Source organism: Cornus florida, unplaced genomic scaffold (genome assembly GCF_030987335.1).
Source record: "Cornus florida cultivar Cherokee Brave unplaced genomic scaffold, ASM3098733v1 CherokeeBrave_3.0.0_Hap2_Chr09, whole genome shotgun sequence".
NCBI classification, from domain to species: Eukaryota; Viridiplantae; Streptophyta; class Magnoliopsida; order Cornales; family Cornaceae; genus Cornus; species Cornus florida.
This window is the reverse complement of record NW_026775579.1, coordinates 63466721-63489529: the sequence shown is the minus strand read 5'-3', so window position 1 is coordinate 63489529 and position 22809 is coordinate 63466721. Positions and strand designations below refer to the sequence as shown.

General features: G+C 34.4%; 1 protein-coding gene across 2 annotated transcripts; it reads left to right on the top strand.

Moving 5' to 3' along the window:
• Positions 1 to 6182: 6182 nt before the first annotated feature.
• Positions 6183 to 17964, top strand: LOC132274109 (ubiquitin carboxyl-terminal hydrolase 17-like). 2 transcript variants are annotated; one of them, XM_059775278.1, is made up of 12 exons: positions 6183 to 6864; positions 9158 to 9591; positions 9775 to 10643; positions 10736 to 10824; positions 11091 to 11176; positions 11296 to 11458; positions 11566 to 11686; positions 11789 to 11946; positions 16267 to 16351; positions 16438 to 16650; positions 16895 to 16956; positions 17038 to 17964. In XM_059775278.1, the coding sequence occupies exons 1-12, from the start codon at positions 6563 to 6565 to the stop codon at positions 17783 to 17785; spliced, it is 3330 nt and encodes a 1109-aa protein (XP_059631261.1). In that variant the 5' UTR covers positions 6183 to 6562; the 3' UTR covers positions 17786 to 17964. The 2 variants fall into 2 exon arrangements, with proteins under 2 accessions (XP_059631261.1, XP_059631260.1); XM_059775277.1 differs by having other exon boundaries at positions 9158 to 10643.
• The last annotated feature ends 4845 nt before the right edge of the window (positions 17965 to 22809 follow it).

The window sequence follows — 22809 nt, the reverse complement described above, 5'->3', positions numbered from 1 at the left end:
TGTATTTCTTTAATTGTTACATCAACTATTGGATTGTGTGGATGTAGTGTACCAGTATGGGATGGTGGCACTCTAGGGATGGATTAACTTATCAGTTAAGTCTTACCTACTTTATAAGGGAACGGATTAACTAAAATGTTAAGTCCTACTTATATTTGTGTCAGGTCAACTGAACAAGTTGGATGATATATAGTGGATTACTTTATATATATAGACATATGCCATGATATGAGCTTGAGTCTCAAGATCAGTGGATAGGGTGCATATATTGCCAGGGATATGTAGTTAGATATAGTGTGGTTATGTGCCCAGGTAAGTCTAGGTACTCATGCCCACTATATGTGCGTTCTGCATATTGTCTACTATTCAGGTTGAGGCAACCCTATAGTCTAGTGAGGTTCTTTTAGTGTGTATATGTATTATGGACTATATAGTTATCGTATGGGTTAGCTATAGATATATAGTTTCTCCGATCTCTGTTTAGGTTGTCGTAAAAAGAACTTGTTCGTGGACTTAACCCACTATTATTATTTTTCAGGTGTTCGTCAGTTCCAGACATAGAGCTTGTTCGTGTTGAGTAGAGACAGTCCACGTCACTCTTCCGATTCTACGTAGGATTCTCTTTATGTTTTAGTTTCGGATTATATTTAATTTCAGTTGTTTCAGTTAGGTTTATCATTAGGGGTCCACTAGATGGATTCCTGAGTTATAATGATATTAAAGCTTTTGGATATTTTATTTGGAGGATTAATTATTTATTAAGTTAAGGATTTATTATTTAGTTTATTTTCTGCTATTTATTTATTCTTAGTTTTTTCTTTTGTAATCAAATGCTTGTTTATATACTTAATTGTTTGGTATCCCTTAGATTTGTGCTTAGACTTGATCACCCGTGGTTCTAGAATCGAGGGGTATCATAATGTTCCAAGGGATTTAAACAATTAAAACAGAATAATTATGTATGCTTGATCGGACTAAAATAGATAATTTCATGATTATATATGTTTGTTCGTGATTTCTTTATTCTTGGATTTTTGATGCATGAACTGTTGTTTAAGTTGAATCTTTACATGTTAAAACACTTAAAATAATTTAGTATGAATGTATGGGACTTAGATTGGAGCTTAAGACCCTTAACTATGGAGTTTTTAGGGTTTTATAGAAGCTGAATCAACGAAGGAGACGAAGCCCAGGTGAATCGAGCCGACTCAGCTGTAACTAAGTCGACTCGGTTGGAACCAAGTCGACTGAGTTGGGGCCTCGGGACGAATAGAGCCGAATCGGTTGTTAACTGAGTCGACTTAATTGGCAATCGAGCCGACTTGGTTGGGCTGCGACTTGGATTTTTGAGTTTTAATGACCAGAATTGTTTTAAATTGTATTTAGTCCTTACAGATAGGTTTAATAGACTTAGGAAGATCCCAGAATGCATAATATACCTATATATGCTAAGGAGGTGGATGATTTGGAAATTAAATAACCTATATGTTGTCTAGATTGGATGAAATGATTAATTTAATTACTTTAACAATTGAAATTAATGTTTAAACGATTTCTAAACAATGTTTATGAAATTTTATATTGTTTATCTGAGATGTAGGTTAATTACTTGGAAGGTAAGTTAGTTACATGCTATTTAAACTGTTATATTGCTTCAATAAATGCAATATTTCTCTGTATGATGTTCATTATATTATCTCTGGATTAATTGATGTATTATTATTTTGTTACATCATTTATTGGACAGGATGATTTAATGCACCGGTATGGGACAATGACATTATAGGGATGGATTAACCATGGAAGTTAAGTCCTGTCTATTTATTTATAAGGGAATGGATAAACCATAGAGTTTAGTCCTCCTTATTTATGTCAGACCACTTATCAGATGGATAACATTTTTATCTTATACTTATACAGACTTTATATATATGATTATGGTGTCATGATATGAGCTTGAGTCTCAGGATCATGGTTATGGTGCGTATATTGCCTAGGATGGATAATTGGATATAGTAGACATCTGTGTACCCTGATAGGTCGAGGTACTGATACCCACTTCATGTGCGATTTGCATGTTGCCTTCTATTCAAGTTGAGATAAACCTATAGACCAGTGAGCATCCTATAGTGTGTGTGTGTGTGTGTGTATATATATATATATATATATATATGGACTACTTAGTTATTGTTGAGTTGATTAGGATGTATACGTGTATCGAGTCTTTGTTTGGATTGTAATAGAGTAGAACTTATTTGTGGGCCTGACCCGCTATTATTTTTCAGGTGTTCGACAATTCCAGTCTTAGAGCTTGTTCGTGCTGAGTAGAGACAGTTATTCATTCTTCCGACTACGTAGGACTCTTCCTTATGTTTTAGCTTTGGATTTGATTTCGGTTCAGTTATGTTTCCAGTGGAATATTATTAGGGGTCTACTAGATGGATTCCCGAGTTGTAATGATATCAAAGGTTTTGAATATTATTCATTTAGAGACTTATTTATTATTTAACTTAAAGATTTATTATTTAGTTTCTCTTTCTGCTCTTTTATTTATTCTTAATTATTTATCTTTTGTATTCAATGCTTGTTTATTACTTAATTATTTGATATCTCTCGAGTTTGAGTTTGGGCCTGAACAACTCATATTTCGGATTCGAAGGGTATCACATGGGATTAGAATGGACATTCCATAATTATGAACATGTCATGTCATCAGTTTTGCTGAGATTAAAGTGCGAATAAAGCCATGCATACATAGTGGGTAGTTAAATAGTGATAACAGTCAAACCTTCTCACTGTTGGACGTTGTTTTGAAGATGTTTGGAGAGAAAAATTATTACAGGATTCATTTTTCACATTATTCGGACTTGAACTCCCGACCTTAAGAAGTATCACTGGGTATTTAATTTATGCACTTTAATTTCAAGTACAAAATTTAATAACTATAATTAAAATCCACTAAAGAATGAATTATACAGACTTCAAAATACAATAAAGAATAGTTTGGTATTCACATGAGAACCAAGAAGAGTGGGACATTCGGACATGTAAGCTTACCCTAAAAAAAAAAAAAAAAGAAGCCCCTGACACAACCCGATGCATCATCTGCATTGTAAGTATTTGCATGATTAGATACACCTTGCGTAGTTAACATTTAAAATGTAGAATTTATATATATACATATATATAGATATATAGATATCACACAGTCGGTTAGCATCAATATGCATATTCTAACTCGAGGTCGCTCTCGAGGTCGCTCTCAAGCTGCAAGAAATGTGGACTTGACAATTGATTATAAATCTTACAAAAATATTCATCCAACTTTGAGTCCCTCTCAAGCTGTGGACATGACAATTAAGTTCTTAATGGATAATACTTGGGTCTTTTTATGAGCTTGTGACCTAATACAATTTAGATATATGTCTAAATTTTTAAAATTTTTAATAATAATTATTATCTAACTTTTTACGGGTTAAATCCAAACCCACAATTTTTTCTTTTCCTATTTAAATTTTTTAAAATCCCTCTTTTAGCAAGACTCTCCTCTTTTCCTTCCCCCCTCACTCCCTCCCCAGAAATCTCCATATCCAACCTCCATTTGAAACCCTAATCTATTTACATCAATCAAGTACTCAACTTTTATTCAATATGTACAATTTTATACAAACCAACAGAAACTCGTAAGTGACATAAAATTGCACCAATAGGAATTTGTAGTATTCACAAATTTTTAATCTTTCTTTTTTATATTTTCCACCAATAAGAAAAAGGGAAAAAAAACAAAAAAACCAATTATTAGCCCAATTAATGGAAGGTGTTGGGAACTTGGGAGAGATCTACAAGATTTAGATACCTGTGACCAAAAATAGATTTACAATAAAAATAAATATACTAGAAAAACTTTATTCAAATATAGTTGAATATTAAATTTCTATATAATATTTTATATTCCTATTCCTTCCCTATTCAATACTTGTACATTCTTTAAATAAATTTAGTAATTTTTTAATTTTAAAATGGGTAATGATTATTTTTAGAAATTTTAAAAATTTAAACCTATGTCTAAATCACAGGTAGATGAACTTTATCCTTGGAGGAAATGACCAAAGTATTGTCCGATTTTAAAATGGATAATAATTATTTTTAGAAATTTTAAAATTTTAAACATATGTCTAGCATTGGATTACATCAACCAAGAAATGAACTTTATCCTCCAAAGAAATGACCTGAGTATGGTCCTCAATTATAAAAATTCATCCGACCTACCGACAAGCTAAATGGATAAAAATTTCATGTCCATCCGCGTTCTTAGTCCTCTCTGAATCGTCTTTCCATTTATATTTTTGAGTATATACTATTGATTGTACCATAGAAAGGAAATTGATAATAATTTGAAAGGTTGGTTTTTCCCCCTCAAATGGTAGGTTGAACAACAAAGGAAAACATAAACATGTAGATAAGCAATACAAACTGACTTGCGTGACAATTAATAATTGAGATAATCACTTAGGAGACAAAACATGTACACGGTTTCTCATTCTCAAAACAGTTATAAAAAATGGGTAATGATTATTTTTAGAAATTTTAAAAATTTCAACCTATGTCTGAATCACAGGTAGATGAACTTTATCCTTGGAGGAAATGACCAAAGTATTGTCCAATTTTAAATTGGATAATAATTATTTTTAGAAATTTTAAAATTTTAAACATATGTCTAGCATTGGATTACATCAACCAAGAAATGAACTTTATCCTCCAAAGAAATGACCCGAGTATGGTCCTCAATTATAAAAATTCATCCGACCTACCGACAAGCTAAATGGATAAAAATTTCATGTCCATTCGCGTTCTTAGTCCGCTCTGAATGGTCTTTCCATTTATATTTTTGAGTATATACTATTGATTGTACCATAGAAAGGAAATTGATAATAATTTGAAAGGTTGGTTTTTTCCCCTCAAATGGTAGGTTGAACAACAAAGGAAAACATAAACCCGTAGATAAGCAATACAAACTGACTTGCGTGACAATTAATAATTGAGATAATCACTTAGGAGACAGAATATGTACACGGTTTCTCATTCTCAAAACAGTTATAAATAATTATTTTTGGTGAGTTTTACTTTTAAAAAAAAAGTCCTTTTATAGCTTTAGATATGTTTAGAACCACATTTATTTTAAGCTTTTATTTTGATCCGAAGTAAAAACAAAATTGGTGGACTCTAGCGACTTACAAGTCCGAACCGTTGGTCTTGGACCATATACGCTTCTGAAAATGACCCAATTAAGTTTTTTATTTTTTATTTTTTAATTTTTAATATTTAATTAAGATAAAGTCATTGCTTCAATGATCAATATTCTGGGAAGAGTAAAAGACCAATTGCTTGCGCAATACAAATTGCAATGGTTAAACCACCCCCACACGCACAAACACACACACACAGACACAATAAAACCATAAAGTGTTTAGTGAACCATCATAGTCAATGCCTGCTGTTGACCACTCTCATTCAATTGTCCAAGTCATTACCTTCACAACCACCATGGTGTAAAAAAGCCATCCCCAAAACTGCAGTTTTGGGGACTTTCACTCCTTTTTAAAAAATATCTAACAATAAATAGATAAAAATATCACTAGGTAAAAAATATCAAAAGTTTTCTTTATTTTTTAATTTCATTACTGTAATATTCAACTATGTAAACTAAATACTAATTTTGCAATTTTTTTATAAAGGGTAAAAATAAAAAAAGAAAACTAGAGAAAAATTATTGAAATAACTTAGTTCTTGGTTCCAATTTCAAGCCCTCTCTTCCACCATAAAAACACAATGTAATTTTATTTTGTTTTCAGTTCTGAATAATGCTATTTTAATATTTATTCACATAAATACGGAGTACTATAATTGTTTACAAAATAATATTAAAAGATAAAATGAAATAGTTGTTGAAAAAGAGTTTTGGAGTGAAAAAAGAATTACTGGGCCGGAGTCCGGTTCAAGGGCTGGCTATCAAACCGGTTCGTATTGTCATTCCGGGTCGAATATTTGATGACCCAAGAATTCACGCTTCTCAATGTCTGATAACAAAATTCCTTTCCTCCAAACACAAAATTCTTACAGTAATTTTAACGTACAAAATTCCCCAATATATAATATGTATATATAGATATAACAATACGTCAATATCTAAAATCTTTCTATATATATTTTCCGTGTCTTTCTCTCTGTAGTTTATATGCTTTATCTCTCTAGAAAAAAAGCCCTAAATTCTCGATCCGAGAAAATTTCGGACAATTTCCAAAGTAGGTCCTAACATCGTCTTAGCTACTGACTTGTCATTACTTGCACAATCAAGCTTTGTATATTTTTCTCACAACCACCGTTGAATTACATCACGAAGTAGTCACGCTGTCATGATCAATGGCGAATTGCATCTGCGGTACGAGTTCTCTGATCCGAGCTTGATTGATCACCTGCATGCGCAAGCCATTTGTGTGAAGAATCTATGTGTGTGAAATTAGGGTTTCATTTTGCTGGATGCATAGTATTGGGCGCAGGATAAATGCTTGTTGGAGGGGATCTAGGGTTTTCACGCCTGGTCCTGGTGGTGGTGGTGGTGGTGTTTGCGCCGGTGATCGGCTTCGTAGTCCGCCGGAAATGGCGGCTTGCGGTGGCCAGGAGAGAGGAGATCAAAAGGCTTTTGGTTTTTGCGTCCGAAGAGGCTGCTAGGGCCGAGGTCGAGGACTTCACCAGGTACGTTGCGGCCACACCGGTTTCAACTTCTGGGCAACTACAGTATCAATGTGCCGTTTGCTTTTGCCCCACCACCACGCGGTGTGCACAATGTAAAGCTGTTCGGTACTGGTATGTTGTAACTATGTATTTGGAAATTTTCATTTTATGGTTACATGTTCATGCCTGCTCAGTTAATTTTTGTTTATCGTGTTGATTGATTAGAATTAAAAGTAATTTGGGCTTGTTTTGATCTTGACTTGAAATTTGGTGCACTGTTATACAATAACACCCATGCTGTATACATTTTAGTTTTAGAGATTAACTTGGTCCCTAATATAGAGGAGTATTTGGTAGGAGTTGTTGAAATTGATTAGGAAGGGCCTCGGTACAGTCTACAAGATTCTTGCTTCACATTCAATTTCAAAGCTTTATGTTTTTGCTGAACATATCTTTTGGACTAGAAGGGACAGTACTATGATAGTGGTTAAAAATGATTGCAAGAATTGAAGAAAGAAAATAGGAATATTCTGTTTCCAGGCTACAACTCTACATTGCAGTCTTTGCAGAAGAATCTCAGGGTGTACCAAAACACAATATGACACAATCAACTAAGGAGTAGCACGTCATACTAACAATTTGTCCTAATTAGTAATGGAAATCTGTAGGGTGTGATGCAGTGTGTTTTTAGATAAGTATGGATAGTCAGACAAATATTCTTGGATGTATATGTTCATTTATCACAGTGGTTCATCCAATCATGATGTGCTATGCATGGTGAAGTCTTAATTAATTTTAATTGTGCGCAATCATGTATTAGCTACTGCAACCACAACTTGTGTAAATCAGGAGTAAGAAGGCATTGGTGCAATTATTTTTCCCAAAAATAATATGTTGAATGGATAATTTGTGTGGGGGCTCCATGTGGTACTTCTTTTAGACCCCCTTTTGTAAAATAAAACTGTCTTAAGATGAGGGTTGAACAACCTTCCAGAATAAAGTGTGTTGTTCTGGTAGTGTTTAGTTTTGTCTTTTTTGCACTAATCCTTCTCCACCAACCAGTGTTGCTGCTTGTTTGTTTGAGGACTTCCTCTGCAGTTTTTTTTTTCTGTTTTTTTTTTTTTCATTTGTTGGGGAATTGATTTTATTATTAAATCTCTTTAAAACAAATAATGAGAGAAAAATAGTTGACATAATCTGTCGCTAAATGGGAATTATGTTGTATAAATGTATCCTTTTCCACTCTTATATGCCTGGGAAGGAAACAAACTAGTAAGTTAGTAAAAAAGATGAAAGAGGCACATATAAAAAAAATAAAGAAGAAGATGAAAGAGGCATTGTGATCAAAATTGATAGTGGTTTAGAGGAGAGCTAGATGTTTTGGTGTGAAGATCCAGCGAGCGCTCCTTACTTGAAGTTATCTTGTTTGCTGGAATGCTCAAGAGTTATCACGTCATAAATCCATTATAAGTATTTGTTTGGGAAGCGTGTGCCCTCTGCCTAGCAACTTGTTCGTTACATCATTACATCTCATTTTGTTTTTATATTTGTATGTTGTTGATGTACTATTAACATTCCTGGTTTCATCCTTGTATCCAATTAGGCGCCTGGTAGACAATCACCTTCATGTATCTTTCCTGTCAACTCTAGAGTCTTACCTCTTCAATTTTCCCATGTATACTTTCTTGAACTAACTTTACCTGAGACTGCCTCTCGGGAATTCATGCTTTCTTTTCACCACAATGGGCTATCCTTGTAGTTGTTCTTAGCTGATTCTTACTCATATTTTCTTGTTGTGCTTCTCGTGACACCTCACGTGTAAATTTTCCTAGTTTGTGTGCTTTGGGGGTGTTTGGAGGAGGTATCATAAGATGTGAGCTGTGCACACCTCAAAGGGAAGATAGAACTAACTCCTGATAAGGTAGAATTAACTCCTGATTTTCCATATTTCCAAGCCCCATGGTAATACCCAAATCCGGAGGCCCATCTTCCCTGAGGAACCTTTGTACATTAAGAAATTGGAACATTGGATCATGTTTCTGAATTCTTGAAGAGTGATGTTTGAGGGTTGGAGGGGTGGGGGGAGGGATCAGAAAAGTTGAATTTATGTATGCCTTTTGATATTGAAGCTGATGTGTTAATCAAATACTGATTCTGCAAATCACCAGTAATCTCTGTGTAACTTGTTATTAACGAAGTTCACTTATATAAGATAATTTTTTAACTTAGAATAAGACTATAATGTTAATTAATGATTCCACATGATTAGGAAGAAGCTGTGGTAGTTTGGAATTGCTTTGGAATTTGTATTTATATGCTCTTAGTGTTTGTTAATCTGCAAAGTAGCATGTTTTATATTATCCACTCTCAAATATTCTGCTGTTATTGGGCCTCTAAAGATTCAAATCTTAAATTTGTGTTTCAGCTCTGGGAAGTGTCAAATTATTCACTGGAGGCAAGGTCACAAGGAAGAATGCCGTCCTTTCACTGCCACTTATCAGATCAATGATGTGGAAGGCGGTTCTATTAGTGAAGCGTTTAAGCAAGTAGAATGTGAGACTTATGGAAATAGCTTTGAGCTTGAAGGGGGGCATTGTGCCAAATCTGTTGAAAGAGTCCCTAAAGGGCCTGCATTTTCGAATTCTTATTGCTCTCCTGAAACTGTGCGTGGGGGGGATGATACTAGATTTGGATGTCTTCCAGATGAGAAAGGAACCGGTTGTAGTTCTAAATTTACCACTCCCTCATTCTCTGAGGGTTTTGCTGCATACACTACTTGTAGTGAATCTTCTGTTGATGTTACAGTCAATAGGGTCAGTAGTCCGCATCATCCCGACAGATCAGATGGACATCAGTCAGGTAATATTGTTCATGGCAAGCCTGAGACTACTTGTGTTAGCATGGATCAAACTAGGCAAAAATTTTCGGAGCACTTCACTTCAGTCAATTCTGTAGATAATTTTTCTAGCTCTGGTAAGTTAAATCAGATAAAATCTGATTGTAATGATAGAGATGCTCATTGTGGATCAACACGTTCTTCAGGTTCAACTGTTGATGGCTCTAATGAGTTGTCATTTTCTGAGCCTTCTACACCCTCTTCTGGTTTCTGGGAAGGAACTATTGACACCAGTAGGTGCAGAAATGACGTTCCTGATGATTCTGCTCAGTCTAGCTCCAGTGAGGCTGGTGATGACAGTATGTCTGATTTTCAGTCTTCTGTAAATTTCCACTGTAATATGGCCAGGGATGTTGTTACTCCCTTGCATGTGCAAGGATCTGATACCAAAATCAAATCATATGATGATCATTCAGCTACTTTGGGGATGAAGAAACCTATTGACAGGGCTACTTTATCAGAGGAAACAAGTAAAGGTGCTTTGAAAGCGAGGAACTCACAATCAACAAACTCTGAAACGTCTAATCATGTGGATTGTGACACTCGCAGTGATTCATGTATATTTAAGTCCAGAGAATCTAGATGTCTCTCATCCTGCACATCTCATGCTGATCCAGCTTCCAGCCCTGGAGGGCATTCAGTACGATCAGATGCTTCAAACATCAGTAGCTTTCCATCCTTGAGCACTGGAAGGTCGAATTCTGCATTAAAAAGCACGAGCAGTACCTCGCAAGTATTGAAATATAACGAAGTTGGAAATTTATCATCTAGTGCATCTGATGAGCACATATCTTCTGGCAGTGGAAGGCATTCCATTTCAGGTGTGTCGTCATCTGGAAGGGTTGATGGCGCTCATCCAGTTGCAGCATGTTCTTCCCACTTTGTGAGTTATTCACCAAATGCTACAAATGGATTGAGAACATCAATGAGGAAAGTCGTTGACCAGCTCAGACTCTCTAAATTGTCACGTCCATTAGGGGTTGGGGTTGAGATTGCTGGAAAATACAATAACAAGGTTTTACTTGAATCTTGCTCTGTTTGTTTTGTGCCTACAATATACATATTCTAGGATGTTATACATTGAATTGAATATGTCTAATTTTACAGGGGCTCTTTTCATATGAAGTGTTTGTCAAGTTCTATAATTGGAACAAGGTTGAACTGCGTCCATTCGGCCTAAAAAATTGTGGGAACAGGTAAGCTAATATTGATACATGGCATGTAATTCATTTCTTCATACTTTCTCCTATCAGAGTACAGTTAAATCTTTGTTGGCAATTGAACATCAAGAACTGCATTGCAGTGACTTTGGGATTTTAAAATTATTGACTCTTTGAAAAGTTTGCTCCCTCTCTCTCTTTTTCTGGAGAAGATATAATTTCCACTTAGCCAATGATATAATTTTTATTTTAATTTTTTTGAACTTGCGTCTATTTTGTTTCTAACACATGACCTTGTGCAGCTGTTATGCTAATGCCGTGCTCCAGTGCTTGACATTTACTCCACCTCTCACTGCTTATCTTCTCCAAGGACTCCATTCAAAAACATGTATTGCTTCTGATTATGATCTTTCTTGTGGTTCCACACATGTCAAAATTTTGAATGGTATTTTTTGTTGAATCCTTTATATATATATTGAATAAATTTAATATTCTTTTCTATATTAGGTGAAAAAAAAGGATGGTGCTTCACCTGTGAGTTTGAAAATCTAATTCTGAAGGCAAAGGATGGGAATTCTCCACTATCTCCTGTTGGGATACTCTCTCAGATACACAAAATTGGAAGTCATCTTGGTCATGGGAAAGAAGAAGATGCACATGAATTTCTAAGGTGAGATAATTTTGCATCATTGTTGCCTGGGGCGATTTTATACATTGTGTCATTATAATTCAATAATATACATTGGTTTTGAGTCAATTAAGGAGTGAAATTGGCAGGTATTCTATCGAAACAATGCAATCCGTCTGCCTTAAGGAAGCCGGGGTAAAGGCATCAGGCTCCTTGGAAGAAGAATCAACTCTGATAGGCCTTACGTTTGGGGGTTACCTTCGATCAAAGGTAATCTATGGTTTTTCAGGGATGATTAAATTTAAGAAAAGAAATTTCTCTCTCTCTCTCTCTCTCACACACACACACATATTTCGATACTCGAATCTACAGATTAAATGCATGAAGTGTGGAGGCAAATCTGAGCGGCATGAAAGGATGATGGATCTCACTGTTGAGATAGAAGGAGATATTGGAACCCTAGAAGAGGCTTTACGACAGTTTACCTGTACTGAGATTTTGGATGGTGAAAACAAATACCAATGCAGCAGGTTTGTTTTTATTTTTATTTTATCTTTAACCTGAAAACTCTTAGGACATTTTGGAGCATATTTTGGTATTGCTGTCATATAGTGATGATGTGGTAGTATAACGTTTGTTTTCCAACATATATAACTTTCTTAACAATACACTTAGTATTCTTTTTCTTACTGCACTTTGACTGAGCCACAAAATGCCCAATACTGTAACTTGTATTTATTTGTTGTTTATTGTACTTTGAAATTGGGCCATGGTGCAACAGTGAGGTTGCTCCATTGTGAGCTGGATGTCACGGATTCGAAAAGAAAATAGTCTCTTTACATGTGGAGGACAGGCTGCGTACATCTGACCCCTTCTCAGAGACTGCAACGATGGGAACATTTTGCATTGGGGCTAGTCCTATATTGTACCCCAAAACACATTCCAAATGCCTAAAAGATGACTGCATTTTCAACATGATATAGGCAACTTGAAACATTAAATTATATATGGTCATTTTGGTTGCATTTGTTTGAACTTCATAATTGATTGGTAGGTTCCTAATATGAACAACTGGAGGCCAAACCTCTTTTTAGGATTATAGCTTCAATTCATGGAGGCTTGTCACAATGCTGTGAGCTAGTTGTTAATAATCTTAAACGTAAAAATAAATTGACTCCAAATCATTGTGGTCAATGGTCCTTTTTCTGGCTTTGGCTCTGGATCGTATTCATTTTTATTTATTTGTTTTGTGCATAAGCTTGCCAGAAAACGGGTTTTGTTACTTTGTCTCATTGGCTTCTTACAAGTGAGACACTGCAAATGAACCGAGCTGCTCAAACGAGCCCAGCTCGAGCTCAATTTCTAGGCTCGTTTACTAAACGAGCCGAGCCTGATGAGTGTTAGGCTCGGCTCGTGTAGGCTTGTTTATGTTCGTGAACATATGCTCATATAAGGCTTGTATATGTTCGTGAACAATAGGCTCGTTAAGGGCTCATTTACATCTGTTTTTTTATTTTTTGTTGGAATTTTTTAATATTTGGATGTATAAAATAAAAATGTAATGATTTACTAAACGAGCCTGAGCAAATTTTGAACATTAGTTTAATTTAATTTATTAGCCGAGCCCGAGCTCTTTAATACCATGACGAACCCGAGCCCGAGCTGAGATTTTTGAGCTTGTCACGAGCCTGAGCTGAGCTATATACAAACGAGCCCGAGCCCAAACAGCCTACAACTCGGCTCGGTTCGTTTGTAGCCTTAATTGCAACCACCGCCGCAACCACCACCACCACCACCACCACCAAGCCTTTTTCTCAACTACTTGGGGTCGGCTACATGATTCCTATGTTTCCATTCTGCTCTATTTAAGGCTATAACTTTAGTCAAAGTGACAAACTGCACTGTTAAATAATTGCGTATCAACTCTGTTAATTAATCAGGGCTATCTGAGTCTATGTTACCTGGACTCGCCATTTCAGGCGAAAGTGTCCGTGTCGACATGACACGACACGGACACGGACACGGACACGGGTTATGTGTCGGACTCTCCATCTTCTCTGTCGGACATGGCTGCTCAATCTTCATCTGTTTAGGTATCTCAAGGTATGTTTATGGTGGTGTGGTTATGATTGGTTCGAAATAGGGTTTAGAAAGGAAAGGTTGAAGATGACTTGGTGTCGGCGCCCCTTCTTTTCTGCGTTGAATCTTCACCGCTTGTACCTTTCTTTGTTTTTCAATTCTTTTTGTCTGACATGGTACACGTGGGTGGGCTGTAACCCACATTAAGTTTGTAATAAATAATGGGTTACAACCTTACAGCTGTAACCCACTAACAGTATTTATTACCATTGTTTATTATACCCTGTATAAGCTGTAACTCATGTGGCCCACTGCTTTAAACTAGTATTTATTACAAATAATATAATATTATATAAACTTATACTTCGTAATATGTTGGTTACAGTTGTTACCCACCATCTATATATATTATATATACTACTATTACTTTTTAAAGGATTTCAAATTTTTTTTTAACCTAGTTACCTAGTTACTTTCACAGTTTAACTTACAAATTCAGTCTCTTTTCAAACTATGGACAAGAAGAAAGTATAATATGCATTTTAACATTGTGAGAATACTTTACATGCGGTGTCCAAGTGTCCGTGTCTGATTTTTGGACACTTGAAATTCGTGTCCCCGTGTCCGATAATTTGATAGATAGAAGGATCCGACCTCTAGACACGTATATGTGTCCGACACCCGTACCCGTACCTGTACCCGTACCTGAGTCCGGGTAACATAGATCTGATTTATCGGAAATGGCAGACTTTTATGGTTTCATCGGCTTGTACTTTATGATCCATTTCACCTGAGCTTCTAAACTGGTGTGCTAAATTATGTTAAAATGCTTTAGTCATTTTCACAGATTTGATTCTAATCAATCTCTTTTGCTATCTATCAATTTCAAGGTTGTGCATGATTGGATTTGGGCTGTATAACGGGCTCCTAGATTTTGGAAATGAGGACAAGTAGCGTTTAAGGTTGTTAAAATCGCACCATTCTACGATTCTAGACCCCCAAAACGAGTTAAATCGCATGAAAATCACTCCTTTGGGTAGAATCGGGGTTGAATCGTATGGTAGAATCGTAGAATTGTACTACAGAATCGTAAGATTCTATCGATTCTATATGATTTTACTTTGTGCTTTGTTTGGCCCTTTTTATGGGCTGATAAATTGTTTTGATGGTTGAGCTCTTTTATTAAGAAAGCCCAATGGTCTTGGGCCCCAAAACATTAAATATAAAGATGAGAAAATGTGTGTTCTTTGTTTGTTTGTTTTTTTTTTTTTTTTTCCTTCCTTTTTTAGGTATTTCATTAATTGATTTCTTAGGGTTTTGATATGCAGCATACATGGGCATTTGATTAATTGATTTATGTTCTTGTTTGCTTGTTTAGTTGTTCCTAATTAATTTATGCATGGATATTTCTTATTCTGTTGTTCCTTAATTTTTTAATCTGTTCTATATTTGTTTTTGGATGTAAATTTGTTAATTTTGTTCAGTGTATAATGTTTATGTTCATAATTAAATAATTCATAGAGTTAGTAGCACTAGCATCTAATAAGTAATAATTCATATCTAATTGAATTGATGTTGAAAGTTTAAACTTGATTTGTTGAATATATTAGTAGCACTATATTCTCTTATATATTATATTTGGAGTGGTACTTTTTTACGTTTACTGTGTTTTGGACTTATTGTTGCTGTACTTTAGAGATACAAGTTAGTTTGAAATGTTTTTCTGCTAGTTTGGTAGAATCTTACGATTCTCGATCTGATTCTAAGATTTCGATTCTACGGAGTCCCCAACGATCCTATGTAGAATCCTGATTTTAACAACCTTGGCGTATACTTAAATATTACCTATTTTTTATTTAGTTTATGGTACATGGTCTGTTTTAAATGCGTGAGGTATCATATATTTTAGTAGGGCAGATGTCACCTAGGTTTGAGCATGAGATGTGTACGCCATGTTTTGTTGGATATGAACCAACTAGTATATCTGACTCTTCAAATACTATATATATATGTTGAAGGGTCAGATATACTTGTTGATTCAAATACTATATATTTGTTAAAAAGGAAAAAAACAAAAAAACTTTTGTATTATGTTTCTTTTGTTACATAATTGCTTCAAAACTAGTGACGCACCTATGATTGAAAATTCTGTTACATAATAGCATCCCCTATGTTAAAAATATGGAGATTTTGACCGTGTCCCCATGTTCTTGGGTCTTGTTGGGTGTGGGAATTTGATAATTCTACAGTTGGACGCATGCCCTCACCAAAACACTTATCCAAGTGTATGTAATATTCAGATACTTTCAATTGCAAAAAATGTTAATAGTATCTTTGCACTTTAATGTGTTTGTGGCTTCCATTTGTTTTTTTTTTTTTTATTTTGACTAAAATATGGCAATGATTTTTTTATTTTGACTAAAATATGGCAATGTTTTTTTTTTTATTATTTTGTAATTATTTGTAAAAAAAATTCTGTTTAACTAATACCTAAACTTGTTGCTAAGAAGGGGCATTTATTACAAGCATATGTAATTTATTTATATTCTGCAATTATGTGGGGTTAGGGAGTTTGGATTTGGGCTGCTGAGAAATTCTCATTTCTTTTTGTATTTGATAATATGCATGGTGTCAGTTCATTCTGCTTCTATTTCTTTTACTGCTTTTGGATGGGTGTCTACTGATGTTTTCTTGGAGTTGTATTATTATTATTATTATTAATACTACCTTTGAATTGGATTTTGACTTTATTATCGTAATATTTCTATCAGATGCAAATCCTATGAGAAAGCTAAGAAGAAGTTGACAGTGTTAGAGGCTCCTAATGTCCTTACTATTGCACTGAAGCGATTTCAGGTATATCTTTTAAATCAACTATGGTTTCTTCGTTTTCATGGTTTCTTCAGACTCTTATTGCTAGTTTTCTTTATTTGATTTGACAGTCAGGGAAATTTGGGAAGCTCAATAAGGCAATTCGGTTCCCAGAAATTCTGGACCTGGCCCCATATATGAGTGGGACAAGCGACAAATCTCCAATTTACAGGCTTTACGGGGTGGTGGTTCACTTGGATGTCATGAATGCCGCATTTTCTGGTCACTATGTGTGCTACGTCAAGAACATCCAGAACAAGTGGTTCAAGATTGATGATAGTACAGTATGTTTTTATTTACAGTCAAGTTTGCATCTTTTAGCATGTTTGTATTCCTGCATGTGTTTTCTTAGATTCATGCTTTCATTTTGAAGTATGTTGGCTTTTGAGACTCTTTTACATCATCAAGTGAACTCCTGTGGTGCTATGCCCTATCTTTGTGATTTATTGGGATAAATATCATAAATTTATGCTGTATATGTCATTCGATGAAAGCATTTGATTGATGCTCTGGTTATGATTGGTGTAGGTAAAACCTGTGGAACTTGAAAGGGTCTTAACAAAAGGGGCGTACATGCTTCTTTATGCAAGGTAACAGATTGTGGGAGCCTTATTTTCTTGTTGAGATTTATCCTATTGGTTTGATTTCTAATTAGGTTTATTTTAATATAGGTGCTCGCCAAGGGCCCCAAGATCGATAAGGAATTCAATGATGCCTCATGATCCAAGGAAACCAAGGGATCCTACTTTGAAGTCGAGATCCCACTCTACCGGTCCAAGTGGTGTTTCTTTGCCTGATACTCTGAAAGTTCAGACCACCAATGAACCCTTTAATATGAATCAGACCAATTTCCATCGGATCCGAACAATTTTTGAAGATGACTCAAGTGACAATTCTTCTGCTTTTAGCCGCTCTCACGAAGATTCTTCCAGTACCGATAGCACCAGGGGTTCTACATGCACTGACGACTTTTTAGATCAAATATTCGGTGATTTGGGACATAATTGGAACAGCCCGTGGAGGAATTCTTCAGATTCTGACACTTGTTCATCTTCTTCTTCCTCTCACTCGCCCTCGCCCTTGCCCTCACCCTTGTACTCAAGACATTCACCTCTAACCAACTCGGACCACTATTCTTCAGGATTTCCAGAGACAAGCGGCTCACACTTTTTTAACACAGCGTTGTCTATGGAGGGTCACTGTCTTCGGTCAAGAATACCCAGCCGGAGTAGCCAACAGGAGCATATGGAAAGCAGGGGAACTCTTCCTTTTTTGCATTCTGACCCAACTAGACAGTGTAGGAAGTTAGCTAGTAGTTGTAGGGAGACTAACTCGGAAAATTTCGGATGGCTCAACCCGTTTGATGACATCAAATATGGTGCATCTTTTCGAAGACCACCGAGGGTTAGAACAGAGTAAATTTTTATTTTTTAAGTTTTTGAGTTAAGAGGGGGGAATAATAAATATGGGAAATGGGAAATGGGAAATGGGAGTGGGTTGTATGTATTGTTACTCTTGTTGTTGGCTTTATCAAAAGAAATCAGCCAACATCATTTTGTCACTCTCTTTCCCTTAATATAGTTATATATTCTGTAGTATATGTATCTTTTTTCTCTTTGAGTATTTCTTGGGAGTCCCCAAAAGGGTGCTTTTGCCTGAATACGAACCTGAATCTGTTAATGCTATATTTATATGCAGCTATTTTACTATGTAGTACAGAGTTTGAAAGTCGGACACAACCATACCATTTATATGAGGAATGAAGTCATCATGACATCATCATAAAAAGAAGGTTGGATGTGTCCGACTTTCGAAGTGAGTATCATTTTCCTTTATTGGAGCACATTTCAATTATCTTGGATGAAGTTCCATTTTCGGCAGAATGTGGATCTATTTTCTAATCTGAAACAATCAAAACCACATACTAAAAACCTTTTCCATCAAAGATGTGTGTGTGTGTGTGTTTTTTATTTTTTATTGTTAAGAAAATCCCTCTTAAGAATAGTATATCATGTTCTATTCTGTTCGAGATTTATTTTACAAAAAGAGATTGGGATGTTTGCTAAACATTTCAATCTTTTTGTAAGGTAAATTTTAAACTGGACGGAACATGTCCTACTATTCTATTAAAGAGAATTTGGGTTCGATTTTTTTCTCTTTGGACTTGGTAATTAGGTGACAAGTTATTTTATAAAATAATAAAAATGAAATTGACATTGTCAAATATTAAAAATGGTGGGTGATACCTGAAAGATTATCTAGTTGGTCTAGATAACCCAAATGTAAACATAAAAGAGGTTGAACCTGTCTTGAGTAAAAAAAAAAAAAAAGATAATATAATGATAAGTTGAAACCTCAACCTGGAAAAATTAACTAAATTAGGGTAGTTAAATTATATATAGTATATCTATCACCGTTTTCAAACCTCAACCTGGAAAAATTGATTTATTTAATTGGGGTTTTCGCTGAACATTAACTGCGGGTTGGCATGTTGTACAAATATTATCAAATCGCTAGGAACCATAATTTATGGTCACAAAGGGTGGCTACATAATCGAAAAGGAATCTTTAGTTAATTACTTAATTAAGTCCATAGTGTTGGTTAAGCAAGTATAAAGAAGCTAGAGAGAGAAATTGTGCATTTTACAGTTGGAGTGGATTCTATTTTTCTCTAATTATGCCCACCATTAGGGATAGCAACCCACCATTAGGGATAGCAAGGGGCGAAGTTGGGCGGGTTTGGCTAAATCTTACTCTATCTCGTTAGAAAATCCGTCATACCAACTCTGACCCTACTTCAAAACAGATTTTTAATTGTATACCATCCTCGCCTCTACTCCGGTAGTAGAAGTATCGGCTCCGCCTCGCATAGTGAGGCGTGATTTGCATCTTTTATTTTGTAATTAAAAAAAAACTAGCCCAATGTGTTTAAATTGAGCTGATAAATAAGATGGCCCAATTTTTAAATTATTAAGTAGTGAATATTAATATATTAACTTACACTTCCAACAAAAGTAATATGATTCTTAAAAATATAAAATATATATTTTATATGTATATATATTTTAAAATGTAAGTATATAAAAGGGACGGGGACGGAGCGAGTTCATCACTAAATCCATTCCCGCCCCAAACCCGTTTCGAATTTTCAATTATTTTATCATATCCATCCCAAACTCATTTAGAGAGCAATCAAATCCGCCTTTTTAGGGACGGATTGGGGCGGAAACCCGATGGGTCCGAAGAAATTGCCATCCCTACGCACCATGCACAACTTAAGTGTCCAAACAATGTCCCTTCGACATACTGTTGTGAAGTGCTACAAGTACTAAAAAAAAAAAAAATAAATAAGAAGAAGAAGATTAGTTCAATACATGACATTTTCAGTATTATGGTTTGCCGTATCGCCTGATACATAACATATTGGCAGGTTCGTAAATCATTTTTAATGGTTCGATATTATTACACATTTAAATCGAAATTCGCCTGAATTCGTTATACCGCGACCGATACCACGACTACGAACCATGTCACAATAGATCAACCATATAGTTGTGTTAAGGCCACCCTAAGTACAAGTATTAGCAATGATTTAATCAAAGGGTCTATACTCGCAACAAAGACGATCGAATTATAAAGTTCATTCCGATTGTCAAATTCTTTATACATTATTTAATAGTTTATTTATTTATTTTTGGTTCGGTTAACAACTTTCAGTCTTTTCACACGCATAAACCGCGTTGAGACTCTAGGTCCGATTTAGTTGAATGAAAAGAAAAAAAATTGTAACGAAGGGAAATGATATATTGTGTTTGTACAAAATTTTAAAGGAAAAGAAAAAAAAAAAAAAAAAAATGGAGAGATATAAATTAGAAATGAAGAGTTGGTTATGTTATCTTCTAAAAAATGAGAGGAAATGGAAGGAAAAGAAGTTACAAAGTTTAATGAAACTTTCAGATTGATTTTGTGCTTATTTTTATAAAAAATAAAAATAAAAACAAAATATTATATGAATCTTAGGACATGTTTTTATTCTCTTGGGTAAAGTGCAAAAAACCTCCCTCAACTATGTTTAAATTTGCAAATAATTCCCCTGAACTTTGTTTTGTGCATAAAACCCCTTAAACTATCACATTTAGTTTCTAAATGACCCATTGTCTTACATATTTTTCATTAAATGACCATAGTACCCTTTCTTATGAATTACACTTGATATATTTTTCTTGGTAAAATAAATTATGAAAAAAATTCATACTAATTTGATGAAATATTCTCTATTAAATTTACATAAGTTTGCATTTAATTTTTAAATTAATTATTTAAATAAAAAATCTTAAATAGAAAATTTTGAAACAATTTAAGTAATTTCTTAATTTTCCTGAATATATTGCATTAAAAAGAAGATATTTTTTATTTACGTAATTTATTAATTTTTCATGAATATTGTTTGAAAAAGAAGATATTTTTTTATACTAATTTTTTTTAAAGTGATTATAATAAGTTAATCATTTTAGAAAATGATAACTACAAATTTATTTATTTTTTTCCCATTTTATAATCAATTGATACTAATTATAAAATTAAGGTAAATGGTATAATTAATATTTAAATAAGAGAAAATATAATAAAAAATAATTTAATAAGAAATAAAAAATTTAATAACAAATGATAAAATAGTCTTTTGTGATGGGTTTGTCATTAATTGCAACAAATCAATAGTTTAGAGGGGCAATCTTTAGTTCAGGGGGGTTAGTTGCAAAAAGTCAATAATTCAAGGAGGCTTTTTGCACTTTACCCTATTCTCTTTAATCATTTCTTCTTCTTCTCTTCTTCTTCTTCTTCTTCTTCTTCTTCTTCTTCTTTTTTTTTTTTTTTTTTTTTTTTAATTTATTTATTTATTATTATTATTTTTTTTCCATTTTGGCTTGAATGATGTTTAGCATACTTTTTATATTTATCTTACCATTTTTTGCATAAATATTTGTCTTTTAAATGTGAAAAAGTATAATAGTAAATTTATTAAAATGATTTCCTTTTCGTTCTTTCCCAAACATAATTATAAGTGTTCATACCATCATTTTTTTCTTTTTCTTTTCCCTCATTCAACGATCTTTCTCCGTTGGACTTCGATCTGCTAATAGCGCGACTCACGAAGTTACTCATATGCTCTCTACTGTGTTTCCCTATCTCAAGTTATTCCTTCTTGTGTGAGAAAAGTTCTTTTCGTTGATTCTTCTTTTGTTAATTTCTCTCCCCACTAATGTTATCACTTCATTTCTTTCCCTGCACGTTATAGCAAACATAGCATACCCATTGAACTTCCCATTTGGCAAGGAGAGGTTAACCATCAATAAAGGGTGATATCATATTATACAATGGAGTTGACAATGTAATAAATTAAAGTTTGATAATAGCTTTGTTTATAAAAGTCTTATACTTGCTTTTTGAACCCTTAATTTATGCCTACAAAGCAGTGTATTGTTAATCATCTGAACTCGTCATACAAAATCATGTAATGTGTAAAAAAGTCAAAGTACTACAAAATATAATAATGGGGGTGGTCAACCTGATGAACGGTGGTAGTCGGTAGAGATTTGAATTGCAAGCAAAATAATAAGTATTTACAATGCGATGATGAAAAATGTTATGGAGAAAAAATGAGATCAATTGTGTCGTGCATAGTTAAAGTTTGTTGTGATTGCTTAAATTCATTGTATTAGTGAACAAAACTATCTTTTATTTTAAGTTAGTGTCTTGCAAAACCCTTGCGAAATGCCAAAAAATAAAAATTAAGTTTGAAAACTATTTAGGATTATATACCAAATAAACATTCTTCCACAATTAATAAAATTGCAACAAATAAACATTAACATTCTTCTTATAACAAGGATAATTTTGTACAAGGATAAAATAGTATTTTTGTATTATAAGCGGGCGAATGGCCCCACCCTGCACCAGCGCAGATTTTCACTATAAAGTCCATCCTCGTTCAAAACGATTATGTCTTGTCGATAGGAAGGAAGGGAGGAAGAGGTGTAGAGGGGAGTTACGGCCAATCTATTTCACCGTTTTAAATGGGACGGGATGGGGCGGGTTAAATCAGAGTTGGGCCCACTATCATCAGACAATGCCACACGACAACCACCTGGATGGAGTTATGCAATGCAAGTGAATAAACAATATAAAATGAGATGCATCACCTGAAGTATGCTTCTGTTATGGATCACCAGTAAAACACTCACAAAACGTTGACCTAATTTAAAAGTTAGTTAATAACTTAATATAGTATCACCGCCCAAAACACCTTACCCTAACCGCTGCTATATAGTATTAAAAAATGGCGGCAACAACATTAAATTAAAACCTAGAAAGTTGACATCCAAGGAAGGAAATTGCTATAAATAGGCTTAGACCATGGCCTCCCTCTTCACCATCCCAAACAC

Coding starts and splice junctions, on each gene's coding strand:
- LOC132274109 (XM_059775277.1), top strand. CDS start 6,563: ATGCTTGTTGGAGGGGATCTAGGGTTTTCACGCCTGGTCCTGGTGGTG. Junction 10,825..11,090: donor CTAAAAAATTGTGGGAACAG/GTAAGCTAATAT, acceptor GACCTTGTGCAG/CTGTTATGCTAATGCCGTGC. Junction 11,947..16,266: donor AACAAATACCAATGCAGCAG/GTTTGTTTTTAT, acceptor TATTTCTATCAG/ATGCAAATCCTATGAGAAAG.